The sequence below is a fragment of the Stigmatopora nigra genome, chromosome 21 (genome assembly GCF_051989575.1).
Source record: "Stigmatopora nigra isolate UIUO_SnigA chromosome 21, RoL_Snig_1.1, whole genome shotgun sequence".
In the NCBI taxonomy this organism is placed as follows: Eukaryota; Metazoa; Chordata; class Actinopteri; order Syngnathiformes; family Syngnathidae; genus Stigmatopora; species Stigmatopora nigra.
In genome coordinates this window covers 1,411,019-1,426,012 of record NC_135528.1, presented here as the reverse complement: position 1 = coordinate 1,426,012, position 14,994 = coordinate 1,411,019, and the positions used below count along the sequence as shown (strand labels likewise).

Sequence of the window (14,994 nt, the reverse complement as noted above, 5' to 3'; positions counted from 1 at the left end):
ATAGTAAGGATCATGTAAGGAGAGGATGATCGGACCCATGTATTGTTAGATTTTGGGGAACGACCTCCTTCCTTCAAGTCAGAGCATTAAAGATGGGTCGTTTTTGGGTCTACCAACATGACTATGACGCGATGTACACAGCCAGGAAAACCAAGTAGTGGCCCCTTAAGCATACAAGAGTTCTGGCATGACAAATACCTATATCGTTTCTTTTTTAAATCATACATTGTGATTTCTGATTTTAATTATTATTATTACTACTACTACCACTACTACTACTACCACTACTACCACTACTACTACCACCACCACTACTACCACTACTACCACTACTACTACCACTACTACCACTACTACCACTACTACCACTACTACCACTACTACCACTACCACCACTACTACCACTACCACCACTACCACCACTACCACCACTACCACCACTACCACCACTACCACCACTACTACTAATTATTATTTTATATATATATATATATATATATATATATATATATATATATATATATATATATATATATATATATATATATATATATATATGTATATGTATATGTATATGTATATGTATATGTATATGTATATGTATATGTATATGTATATGTATATGTATATGTATATGTATATGTATATGTATATGTATATGTATATGTATATGTATATGTATATGTATATGTATATGTATATGTATATGTATATGTATATGTATATGTATATGTATATGTATATGTATATGTATATGTATATGTATATGTATATGTATATGTATATGTATATGTATATGTATATGTATATGTATATGTATATGTATATATATATATATATATATATATATATATATATATATATATATATATATATATATATATATATATATATATATATATATATATATATATATATATATATATATATATATATATATATATATATATATATATATATATATATATATATATATATATATATATATATATATATATATATATATATATATATATATATATATATATATATATATATATATATATATATATATATATATATATATATATATATATATATATATATATATATATATATATATATATATATATATATATATATATATATATATATATATATATATATATATATATATATATATATATATATATAGCTTTTTTTTATCTTATAGTGGACCCGATGAAAATTTCAGACCCCTCCATGGTTTCTAAGTGGGAGAACTTGCAATATAGCACGTTGTTCAAATACCATGTTATATTATGAAAATACTTAAATACTGTTACCTCCTGAACTGTTCATTCTCTCTCACTTGCAGTGGAGACCACTTGTCAAGCTTTTCCACTAATGCAAAACACATCGGCGCCTCCTTGTGTCATTATTCATGATTTATTTTTTTGTATTTAAATTTTAAATTCATAGTCCTAATCACCATTCCAAAGGGCTTTGGAAACGTTTAAACATTTAATATTGACTATGCTTAGAACAGCTCCTTTTAATCACAATTTACTCTATTAAAAATGTATGAACTACAATTTTTGGAGAGCGCAGATCCCAGAAGCAATGGTTTGGGGAAAAATGTCAAATGTCAATGTCAAAATTATTATTTTTGTTTGCCATAGATTCCAGAATATTTCAACTGTGCATCACATACAAAGGAACCCAAAGTGAAACACCCACACATAATACTGTATTCAAGACATTTATTATATATATATTCAAATTAAATGCTACCTCAAGCAGGAGTTGCTTTTTCAAGATAAACTTGATATGGCAGGTTACAATGCAGAACAGTGTAATATTTACAAATATGGATTTACTGCCCGTCTGTTAAGACATGTATATAACAGTTATACTACAATCACCACTTGGAGTCCACCTGAAAATGTGTGATTATAATTTATTCTTAACGCCCATTCAGCTTTAAAAGTGTCTAAAACTGACTTGCTCAATCAGACCATCAAAAGTGCAATAAACACACTTTTTCATGAGAATGTGCCGCAATAAGAGCCAAAATATAATAATACAAAGACATCCTAATTGCCTGGTTCAGTCAGCTAATTGCAATAATTAGAAATACAGTGACAGCATTAGTGCAGAAAAGAAAAACAAATAACTCTCCTTAAACCACCTCAGGACCCCTTAAATTACTGTTCATACAAGTGTCACTATTTTACAAAGAGGAAAGAAATCCATAGATATTCCAGATTATTATCTCTGGAGCTCTGCACTAATTGATGCCTATGATCCTGATGAAATGAGAAGTCTCACCAAGCAAGTACTTTCAAGCGGGTAGGACAAAGTAAAATGGAGTAATAACAAAGTAATTAACCTGGAGTTTGGTCACTTGGCCAATTCGTAGATGATGATGACAAGAATAGCCAGGGCAATAGCGCAGACTAATGCCAGGATGCACATCTTCTTCCGGGATTTTTGCTGTCATCGGGAAACCAAAATGAGTTATCAACAAATATAGACATTAGGGTACCTTACACCAGTGTTTCCTGTATTCTACGAAAGGGCGCTATGCTAGCACCAAAAAGGCACTTTCTTCGTCTTGTTAGACACCTTTTTTGCCGATCATAATTTTGTTTGATGCTTGATACCATTAAACAGAATGGTTTCAGGCTAGCTGTGTATGGTCGGACAGATTTAAAGAGGACTGACAGCTACAGTGTGCTCTAGCGGTGCAGCCATGCTGATAGCAACAACCCCTAAACTGGTTTATCAACCACTATGGGAATTGGAAGAGGACTTCGTCCACTGCGATCTTAGAAATCAAAGAAAATTGGATATTATCAATGGAGTTAAATGTTTTTTCATGTTACATGGGTTTTCTTTTCAATGTTTTCAGCCTGCTTCAGGATGATACAGCTGGTGACCGGCTTCCCTGACAGTTTGCTTGCATATGAATGAGGAACACAAAACTAAGAGTGGTAATGTTAATTATGGAAGAAAATATATAGTTTTGTTGAACTAAATCTTGTTGTGTAAAATACATGCAAATATTCCAGAGTAAGACAGAGACATCTGAGGCTTATCAATACACAGGTTAGAGGAGTGATCGACCAATATTTGGCAAATTGACGTACATCGGCCGTTTTTAATCCGACCAGCCGATATGAAGCAATCAATTTAAAACTTCACTTTCTGTTGCCTTTCCGCTATGAAAATAAAGTTTAATTGTAAAATCAATTACATACATCACCATGCGTTGTGAGAATCTTCAATATATTTTTTCATAAATATGGGATACAAAATATTTTTTTCACTTTATCATTTGCGTTATTTAACAGAGTTCTATAAAGTTCAGCTATTGTATTATTAAATTCTTTTAGACCAATTTTTACAATATTACTGCAAGTGATATAGGCTCCAAATATCGGTTATCAATCTCTTCTTACTACTAATAACCGTCCTGAAAACCCCATACCGGCTGTTGCAGGACGTGAAAAGTGGACCTATGGATGATCGTTTTCAGCTATATTGCCCCAAAAATGTCTTGGACAAATCAGCAGAAGATATTCTCCCTGGAGATCTATTTTGCGACAAAATCATACCAGAGTGTACAAAAAGGAAATTTTCATGGGTAAGCATCTTTTTGGGTCACCCTGTATTTTCTTTGATAAACAGGACCAACATTTTTACCAAAACCTTAACCAAAAGCAGCAATTTTCAGTGGAATGGTTCTACTATTCCCAAAAAATGTGAGTAATGAACTTACTAATCTATGAATTATGTTGAATAATTTATCTATTTTTTTATCCACTAAAAAATGCACTGTCAAAAAACCTCAATACTCCTCTGTAAATGACCAACTATAAAATCGACACTATATAAATGCAATGATAACACATCACTGCCATGACTTACTTGGTAGTAGGCGGCTCGCTGTAGTTGTTCTGTACCTCGCTCAACATGGACTTCAGCATTTTCTACATTTGCCTCAATACTATCTGCAAAACAGAAATTACATTGGGTTACACAATTGGCATTTAAAAGCTGTTCACAATTACAATTACAACTAGTTTAAAGTGTAAGAATAAACTAACTATTGATTACCTGAGCCACACTACCAGCCATGGGACAGTAGAAATTGCTCATCCATATCATGTTGTCATTTCTTTTTTTTTATTAAGCAAACTCCGAAATGGGGATTTTTTTTCTTTTAAATAGATTATATACAATCTTTTTATTAAAATAGATGGTTCTTATTTGTTTTGGTGGTTGATGGTTATTTTCAAGCTTTTCTTCATATAAAAGGAACATTGAATAATTAAGAACTAATAAAAAACATAAATTAATGGGTAACAATTTTGATCTCAGATTTCATTCCTTCTCAACGGCAGTAAACTAATTACCGTTGTTAAAGCCAAGTGAGAAATGTGGAAATATCTGTTTTGATCAGCATATTTGCAGACAAAACTGCAAATCAATCATAAACGATTTATATTTGAGGATTTGCTGTTCAATTTCAAATAAAGTAATGTTTTGGAATTAATTAAACATTTTTCTTTCCCTGGATTCATCTATTAATAGAGCAACAAGTCTAATCTTTTTTCAAACATTAGTTGCAGTTATACATTAATGATTTTTTTTCATTCATCATTCTTATTCATTCCTTATAGTCAATTCAGACCTTTGAATGCATTTTTCATTTTGTGTTTCATAGTCAAAAACCTGTTTCTTCTCACCAATCATCTCTCCTTGGTCGTGGATCATCACTGCGAGGTCCTTAAAGATCTGGTTGACATCCATGATGTCCGACTATAAAAAAAAAAATATATATATAAATATATAATATATAATAAGCTATTATAAGCTATAGAGCGGCTAAAACAAAGCATAAAAGAGCTATAACACAGCTAGCTGAGCGATTATGAGAAGCAGGGCAACACAGAGACTAAAAGCTCCAAGTGAAATCTCACTGTAGTTTCCTTGTTTTTAAATGCCTCTTAAATATCTGTCCACAAACAGAGGCCTTCTTGAAAATTTCCTAAACCCACCCATTTTAACTCGCTCTCCTAATTTGAGGGCAGCCTTTTCTTACTTGATATCAAGGAGTGTCCTCGTTTTTAGCAAATGTTATTCTAAATGGTCATGTGAGGTAAATTTAGTTTCTTGTGTAGTCTACTTACTAATGGTTATAATGTTAATTATTTCATATTGCACAGCAACTTTTGGTTTGAAGGGAAATTTATAAAAATATAGACACCAGTTAAAATTTCAGGAAGTTTAATTATTCATTTTTTTTCATAGTCTGAGGGGCTGTCTTATCTCTATTGCACAACAGAGCAACAAAAATGCTTTTTAGAATCATCATATTTTATATTCTCTTTTGTCTTAAAATAAGGTAACATAGTTACTTTAATAATTGAAAAATGAGGAAAATAATTTATTTACTTATTCTCAGAAGACTGAAGTTTCAAATTTGAAAGAAAGAAATATAAGTTATCATAATAAGTACTTACAAACATTGACTGATTTTTTTTTCCATCATGGTAACAATTTTCGTCATATTACCCAGGCCTAAATGAATGTGAATGAGAGGAAGTTTCTGACCTCCAGCTGTCTGATGTTAGTTTCTCTCTCCTTAATAAGTTCTAGGTCCTCCTCAGTGATGGTTGCCTCCTCTGTCTGAGTGGTCATTTGACCCCAGTCACCCTGACTGTTGACCGAAAAACATTGAAAAGTTGGAATGCATGTGTGTATTTGAATGCAAAGTATATTTAAAACAATAAAAAACTATGCACACACAAGCCGATACAGTTTTAAATAATAACTGTGCTCTAGTTTTACTGCATACTGGCAAGTATTGTAAAACAATGTACCATTCAGTCTGAAACATTACTGACTGCAGATACAGTATAAGTTACAATACAATTGATGATGAGTAGTCATTTAATCGTTGGTAAAGTCCTGTCAGAAAATAAGTAATGAATAAACTAAATTAAAAGGAAGTGTGATTTTATTTCTGGTGTATATAAAAAAAAGGTTATAAAATGTCTAAATCTGAAACTCCCAATCAAGCGAAGGGGTATTATTTTCACTGTGAGTGCAGTACTTAACGTATTCACATTTTTTTTAATTTATAGATTATATTTAGATATTAATACATTATTGTCTTTTCATATCCCTGGGATATTTAAAAAAATACACTTCTTGATAAATGTACTTGTATTTTCACGTAGGTGCGAAAACATGTAGTATGGTATGTAGGAATATTAAGGGTGATCCTACATCATGGTTTTTTGATTATATGTCTGGTCTACATTACCCGCAAAAATCAGTATATTACTGCATGATGTACAGTCCATCTTAATCTGACCAAATGGGAATAATTGGCATCCACTTACTTATCAAATGACACAAGCTTCTCCTCTCGCGCAGTTTCTTCGCTCTAAATGACAAAGGGAAAGAAAGATCTGTTGTTATTCTGTGTGAGAAAAATGGAAATTAAAATGTTTTTGACTGTATTTATGAATGACTTCACAACACGAACTAACAAACCAAAACAACAAGGGCGTAATGATAGACCATTTGCTAATTCAGTTTAGTTGTTTTTGGAGTTCTTCATTTGTTTAATTTTTGGTGCAAACGGCAGGAAAAAATACTTTAAATCCTTGTGTTTTTTAAAATGTAAACAATAGAACTTGTACAACTTTTAGGACTTTTGTTCCACACATTGTGCTTAGCCCGTTCTAAATAAATATCAGTATCGATAAATATCAGGACATAAATAAAAATGCGTAACGCAAAACCAAAAGGTACGCAAATGTTACCACCATGTAAAACCATAACCAGTTTTTGACATCCATGTGAAGCAATTACAAAATATGCAACACAAAGAGGAATCCAGAGGACAGCAAGGCTGTGAATACACAATGTGGGCCTGCCAAGATGATTAATTATCCAATATCAAAAAGAGCCAATACTATATTTTACGGTCATATCTCACCTTACAAAAATATAAGTGGTTAGGTCACATGATATTTTCGTAAGTAGAGTAACATTTTACATAAAAAAGGCCTGATTTGTTCAAAGCCCCCAATATTACTCCTAAACAGTTTAAAAATTACACACGTGTACAGATTGTGTAAAATGTGTTGAAAGTTAAGGAAAATGATCGATTAAACCATTAAATTCAATAACACACCATTTTCCATTGGGTTTGGGCAACTACGCCCATAACTTTTGGCAGCTAAGAGAAACCATTGTAAATTGTGCGATTACGTATGTGTACCCACATAAACATACAACTTGATTCAACTCTAACTTGGATTTTTCATTAGTTGGTCTTTTGTAAGGTGAGGCATTACCTAGAAAGCTCTTTTTTCTCTAGGACGCAATAAATTACATGTTATTAAAGTTATTTTGCACAGCCTTGCTTTTTTTCCGCGTTCTTTATTTAAATATTGATCAAAAGTTCACTAACTCCTACATACTGATAGACGAGATCCAGCTCTTGCTCGGGCTACTGATTCCTTCTCCTTCTCTGCTGCACGTCTCTGCGTTGCTTGGAAGTTATTAAGAGCTGCAGAAAAATCATTCATCAGTCGTTCCCTCTGAATTTTCTGCTGCCGCTGGACACAGAAGGGTGAAGAAAAAGTAGCATTAGAAAGTGATTGAAATTGGAATTATGAACAAGCTTTGATTAACAGTCTGATTTAAAAAAAATCATGGTCAGTAATTGAATACAAAAGGATTCAGACCTTATTATTATCTTGCACACGTCATTTGTGATACAGTGTTCCCTCGGTTATCGCGGTTAATGGGGACCGGGACCACCCGCGATAAGTGAATTTCCGCGAAGTAGGGATTCCCCTTCAAAAATGCTTAATTTGAATTTAATTCCATTTTTTTTAATTACCCCCCTCTATACAGTACACCGTAAAGAATACGGGTAGAGAGAGTGAAATTTATGTTATAACAAAAAAAAACTGTAAAATATGTTGTTTCAATGTAATATTTGTATTTTTTTTTCCAAAAAAAATCCGCGAAGCTCTCAGTCCGCGGTAGCTGAACCGCGAAGTAGCGAGGGAACACTGTACTTTTGTATATGGACAAATACATAGTATTTGTATTATTAGTAACCGATCTAATATCTAACAATGAGTTGTATTAATAATTCTTAGGTACAGCCCAGTGACATAAAGCTTCATTTGTGAGAATCTTTATTTGATATTTTGGTGTATTTATTCAAGATAAGAAAATCCAAATATTACTGTTCAAAACAATTGCCAACTAAAAATATTAACATTCACTGAAAACACTATTGCACTGAATCCTACTAGACCAGTGTTTGCCAATCACTCTGCCACGACACACTGGTGTGCTGTGAGTGATAGTCAGGTGGGCCATGGGAAATTATTAGATTAGATAGAAAGTGATATTATAAAATTTAAGTTTTAATGCTTATTTTTAATGTAACATGTACCAAAAAGGGTTTGGTTTCTGTCGCAAAAAGTTGAGCAGCAAAGTCTGTGTGAACACAAAAAACCCTAATAGACGATTGAAGTTATCTTTGGAGAAAAAGTTATGAAATCATGAAAGAAAAAAAAAAGAATAACATTGATACATTACTTTTTTTTACATCACATGAGCCGGAAGTTATTATTAAAATACAGTGTTCCCTCGGTTATCGCGGTTAAGGGGGACCGGGACCACACGCGATGAGTGAATTTCAGCGAAGTAGGGATTCCCCTTCAAAAATGCTTAATTTGAATTTAATTCCCAATTTTTTTTTTTTAATTTAATTTTTTTTTTTACCCCCCCCTGTATACAGAATACGGGTAGAGAGAGTGCAATTCATGTTATAACAAAAAACACTGTAAAATATGTTGTCTCAATGTAATATTTGTATTTAAAAAAAAAAAAATCCCCAAAAAATCCCCAAAAAATCTGCGAAGCTCTGAGTCCGCGGTAGCTGAACCGCAAAGTAGCGAGGGAACACTGTACTTTGTTTCTTTGATCCTGTTGATAAAAATAAATGAGAATGGCTATATATTCTATATATAGGTGAAAGTTAAATTAGAAGATTTTTAGATGGTGGTGTCCTGTGAGATTTTTTTACAGGCTACAGGAGAAGAATATTGTACTGACTTGCTCCGATGAAGATATTGGCAAAGGAACTGAGCCCAACTCCTTCAGGTGCTTGTTGGTTTCTTTTGCAAGCTGGTTAGTGTAATGCTGTATCTGCTGCCTGTGGAAACAGTAATAGTTTTCAGTTTTTGAGAAATATGTTACCATGCAGTTCTATTATGGCATCAGGTCAGGTCAGTTTCAAAATTCTGGATTGGTTCTTTCCTGATAAATTTATTATATGCTAGTTTCCGAAGTCGCAAAACCAGTACTAAATCACAACAATATGCTGGGTTTCTTGGTCCCAACGAAAACTCTTTGATTTTGGAGGGATTATTAAAGTCAAACAGTAACTCAGGGCTTGAAACCGCCTGTTTGTTAATGCATGTTTAAGATCTCAGAGTAACTCACATGACATTATTTAATATAAGTTTGAAGGATAAGCCCCCTTTTACACACCCTTTTGCCCCCATAAATCAGCGTCAAACAAGGCATATAAATGCAACAATAAGATTAATATTAACAGGATTCCATATATGTGACAAATGAGGGCCAGGTGATATGCTGAGGTTTGAATATTTCTAGGCATCTTTTCTTTAAACATGAGATAACGTGAGGCCTGCTTTAATCATTACAAAATTTACTCGGATATAAGTCGCCGCCGCACCCATAAAATTGCCTTAAAATCGTTGAATTATACAATTTCTCCTGTACAAGCTGCCCCTGATCCACAATTTTCACTTCCATGTTCATGGTTTTAATAGGGAGTACAAATGTTTAACTTTGAAAGGAAAATCATCACACGTGGTATTTCTGAGATACTGTATGAATCAAAAGCACAATTTTAGGGTCAATGTCATAAGGAATTAATTCATCCAGTAATGGTTGATTTCTTACTGCAAAACAGAAAATAACCAACTAATAATACATGTTACTTGCTGACATCTACTGGTAAAAAACAGTCTAGAAAGTCTTGTACGCATATAACAAATACGGCTTGTATGCAAGAAAATGTGATATATAAAAAGGTTTTTTATATAAAAGCGAGATATTTTAATGAGTTTCAGCATGTCTTTTCTTTGACTAATAATAAAATATTAATATGAAAAATTGTTCAATCAAAAGGTTTTATCAAAGTGACGACTCGACCTGATCATATAGTTTTTACACTATCTTGGTGGTGAATACATACAGTCGATCTTGAAGTTCACTGTTGTCCTGTCTAGTCCCCAACTGGCTGACCATGTTCTTGATCTGAGCAGCTGTAATAAAAAAGAAACAGTCAATGTGAAACCAGTTGAGACAAACTGCCTGTGAAATGCATTTCCATGGTGGCGGCAGTCAGTTACAAGCTTAATTCAATTGGTCCAATTGAATGGAAGTACACATGACGAAACAATTTAACACACTAGTGTTAATAAGCCTGTCAAAATTTATTTACTAGAAAAAATGCTGATGTGTCAGTTGTCAAAAGCTGTAGACATGTCCGCTGCTTGTCCTCAAACCACGCCCTGCTGTCAAATACAGTGTTCCCTCGCTACATCGCGGTTCAGCCACCGCGGACTCAGAGCTTCGCTTTTGGGGGGGGGATACAAATTGTACATTGAGACAACATATTTTACACTTTTTTTGTTATAACATGAATTTCACTCTCTCTCCCCGTATTCTATATGGTGTACTGTACACAGGGGGGGGGGGGGGGTTAAAATATATATATATTTTTTTTTATTAAATTCAAATTAAGCATTTTTGAAAGGGCATCCCTACTTCGCGGAAATTCACTTATCCCGGTCCCCATTAACCGCGATAACCGAGGGAACACTATTTTTATTAGTTGCAACGCGGGAAATTGATGTGACATTGTCTACCTTTTTTCTATGCTATCACAATTCATCTACCGTGCAAGCTACTGTAAACCTGAAGGAAGAAGTGGGCAGGAGGTAGTTACTTGTACACATAGTTTGAATGCCCAATGATTATGAAGAAGTTTCAATTGCTCACGAACTGTGTTTAATTCCAATATAGTGAGAGGCCAGATTTATAATAACATTAGTAGATATCCTGTTCGCGCCCGCCCCAAAAAATCTGTCGATTCAGGAGGCAAAAAACTGTTCAATGGTATAGCTCTCAATTCAGCAATAAATTGCTCGTCTTTGCAGGACCTTTGGTACATAACTACTTTTTTTAAAATTCATGGATTTGAATGATTTCACATGACTTTTATGTAAATCCCTGAGAAATTATTTAATTGAAAATATGTAATAATAATAATATATTGTATTATATCATTATTATATATTATAATGTAATTAAAAAATGTAATACATGTACATCTGTGTGTATGTATATATATATATAAATGTATATATATGTATGTGTGTATGTGTGTATGTGTGTATGTATATATATATATATATATATATATATATATATATATATATATATATATATATATATATATATATATATATATATATATATATATATATATATATATATATATATATATATATATATATATATATATATATATATATATATATATATATATATATATATATATATATATATATATATATATATATATATATATATATATATATATATATATATATATATATATATATATATATATATATATATATATCAACAACACACTTATTTATTTATTATCTTATTTATCACCTATCTTTTTATGTCTAAAATGTATTTTCCTGTATCTGCATGCTCACCCTCTTGCTACTGTGACAATGAAATTTCTCAAATACGGGATGAATAAAGTTATCCAATCCAAACTAATCAATAAAACATTTTGTCTTAAACATGTTAAAAGACAAATAAAAGGGTGACACAGTAAACAGTCACTACCTCAAAAGCTGCTTCAAGTCTGTGTTCTCAGTCAACTAATTAAATTACTGGTAGAGAAAAAAGCTCCTTACACACTGACAATATAAACTTGATGTCAAGACCTAAAATTGCCTGTGTATGGTATTGATGGGCAAGTGAGGTTCACGACCAGTGTAACATTTTAACACTCAAAAATGCCATTTACCCTTTGTACTGAAAACAAATTCATGGACACAAATCATCATACATCTAATTATCTTAATATGGCAAGCCACAACAGCTCAATGACCGCAAACTTCCAACACAGCAGCGTCTCGCTCCTGTGAGTTCTCTCTCAAAGTAATAAATGGAATTAATCTCCACTGCTACACCCCTGATGATACGATTTACTGAGAAGCCAATGTGCAAGTGGCTTAAGAAGCAGCATGTGACACTCACATGGCCCACTTTCTGCTCAGAGGGAGAAAACAAAGAGCCTCAGTCTTTATTTTAACTCTAGACATTAACTCACCGGCTACAACATGAGACACACCATGTTATGAAAACAGTGTGGGGGCATGATCAACTGATGCCAAGCAATAATGGTCTGTTTTTATTGATTGAAAAAAAGCTGTTGAACTCTTTGCAAGGGTGTAAATATGCAATGGTTTATACGGAAAACTTGATAAAATAAGTTTTGATAGTTTTTCTATCAATCTATTTGATTGATTAATAAAATAGTGAGACAATGAAATACTTTCATTAAGAAAATGATTGAATTCTTTATTAATAAGAAAGTGTAACTTACTGGTATTGTATACTTTGGTAGTAATAACAAAACAAATTGTTTTTTTTTTAAATAGTGCTCCATATCTGCTTTCATTTGCAATATGACATGAAAAATGTGATAAGACACTGAATACACTAAACATAAATTACCTTGCTGTTGAAGATTTTCGAGCGAGGAATCTCTACATTTAACCAAAAACAACTCAGTTTAACATAGTTTGACATAGTCATCACATAAATTTGATGGGTGTGAGTACCCTCCTACACTCCCTTTCAAACATACTGTTACCAAGTGCCAAATTGCCTCTAATCTGACAAATTTAAAAGCACAAGTAAAAAAATGCAAGGTCTGCAAACAGTACCTAAGGGACACTGAGAATGGATTAGCTAATAGATTAGTAGTGTTTTATTACCAGTGAGAGATTAACATTACAAATGCATTACAACACTATACCTACATGAAAATGATCTATTCACACTACATTTTGATGCCTTATTTTATGGTACATGGCTGTCAACTAGTTTTTTTTAACCGGCTCACATCGTAGCTCCAGTTATTATATCAGCTAATTCTCATAATTATTTGACTTATTAGCTGCCATTTATGGACATTGATGTCAAAACTATTCAGAATGGATTTGATGTTTCAATTTTTGGATTATTCAATGTTTTATCTAGAAAACAGGTGTCAAAGTGGCGGCCCACGAGATTATAGATGAATAGGTAATATTTCATAATTAATAATCAATTTAATAATTGCAGAAGATTTATTCTCATTTGAATCTCCAAAAAATGATTTTTTCAATCAGCACAATAAGAAAAGATGACAATTTATTAATCAATTAATTTTGGCAGCCTAGTTGGAAGACATAACTTCACTATAGATGAACACGAAACTACAACGTGGCCCACAACAAAAAAATAAGTTAGTCACCAGCAAATTTTAATAATAGTGAGAAATAGAATGCTTATGATTTAGTTTAGCGGGCCGTAAAAATGTGATGGACCTGATTTGGCTACCCAGGCTACGAGTTTGACACCAGCGTCATAGTTTATGAGCTACATCCCACCTCACTATGCAGTGACACCATGATAGATTCTTGAGGTATTTTAAAAGTGGTTTGTAATATGCTAGGCGACAGCACTTACTGTTTTGTGTGATTTTCTGGATATTGGAGCTGCATGTTTGGATAAGGCTTGTGAAGTCCCGAGGGGCTGGGCGATAACTTTCTCCTTGACCGTACGACATGTTGTCACTTCAATGTCCGTTTGCTTGAAATTTTGCCTGCAGAAAAATTTAGATACGTGTTAAAAACGTGATAATGTACGAATACACGATGTGTTTAATAGTTTGATTGTTGCCATAGTAAAATAAGAAAACTGGAGCTTTTTATCCAAGTTTAGGGTTACTTTTACATGGCCAGGTATGTTTGTTTGGTGATAAACTAAGGACCCATCCCATTAGATATAAGTAACAATTCAAAATTTATAACTTAACTGGACTTAGAATGAGGTCAGCTATTGAGTAACTAGGGATGGTTGTTAGGTTGTTAGCTAGCGAATGCCTCAAATCAAATGATCAAAACAAGTACAACTGCAAGTATACATCAGATTTATTTAACCAAAGAGAGAAACAATTGTGTGAATAATGTATTCGCGTACAATTCTAGTGTTGTGGATTTAAAGCAATGTTGGATCGACACAATTAAGCTCTGCTCAGCTGTTAGCCTTCTAGCTACATAAAGATAAAATTCCAGACATGCATTCAAAGATCTTCGCACATGATATGTGTTTGGCCAACAATATTGGTTTAAAACAGAAGTATTTCATGGAAAATGATGTAAATTAAACATGGTACTTGCTTATTTGGTCGAGGAAGAACACATAGGCGTTGTGTTTCTCTCTTGCAGTCAAAAAAAAAAGTCCTGCCCTTCCTGGTCAGTCACATGGAGGCTTACGTCACGTGTAGTGGGTGGGGCTCCAGTAACGGATCAGTCAAACTATAGATATAGTATACGTATTTGAAAATAGATGTCTCATGATATTTCGGACACAAAAATGTACACGTCTGCACTGGACCACAAATATTACGCCACATTATTTTATCATGCCATGAGTCTTTTTCAAGCACTTGTATTAGTAGCAATTGTAATTTTTCATGAAAACAAATCTTTCTTGTTTATCGATCTTTCCGACACATGCAATTTGCCAGCAAAACTACACAAACGCACAAAAATTAAGGCACGCGAGATTCTTAGGTATTTATATGAATTCATTAGC

At 32.8% G+C, this 14,994-nt stretch overlaps 1 protein-coding gene across 3 annotated transcripts; it reads right to left on the bottom strand.

The window, feature by feature from the left end:
- Positions 1-1,898: 1,898 nt before the first annotated feature.
- stx12 (syntaxin 12) lies at positions 1,899-14,687 on the bottom strand. Of its 3 annotated transcripts, XM_077744057.1 has the most exons (11): positions 14,577-14,687; positions 13,864-13,999; positions 10,292-10,361; positions 9,121-9,220; positions 7,464-7,601; positions 6,375-6,418; positions 5,581-5,686; positions 4,713-4,785; positions 3,892-3,974; positions 2,351-2,454; positions 1,899-2,267 (listed from the first exon to the last, which is right to left on the bottom strand). In XM_077744057.1, exons 2-10 carry the CDS (start codon positions 13,961-13,963, stop codon positions 2,362-2,364), a joined length of 807 nt encoding a protein of 268 aa, XP_077600183.1. In that variant the 5' UTR covers positions 13,964-13,999; positions 14,577-14,687; the 3' UTR covers positions 1,899-2,267; positions 2,351-2,361. The 3 variants fall into 3 exon arrangements, with proteins under 3 accessions (XP_077600183.1, XP_077600181.1, XP_077600182.1); XM_077744055.1 differs by having other exon boundaries at positions 1,899-2,454; XM_077744056.1 differs by having other exon boundaries at positions 1,899-2,454; positions 14,573-14,669.
- Between the last annotated feature and the right edge of the window lie 307 nt (positions 14,688-14,994).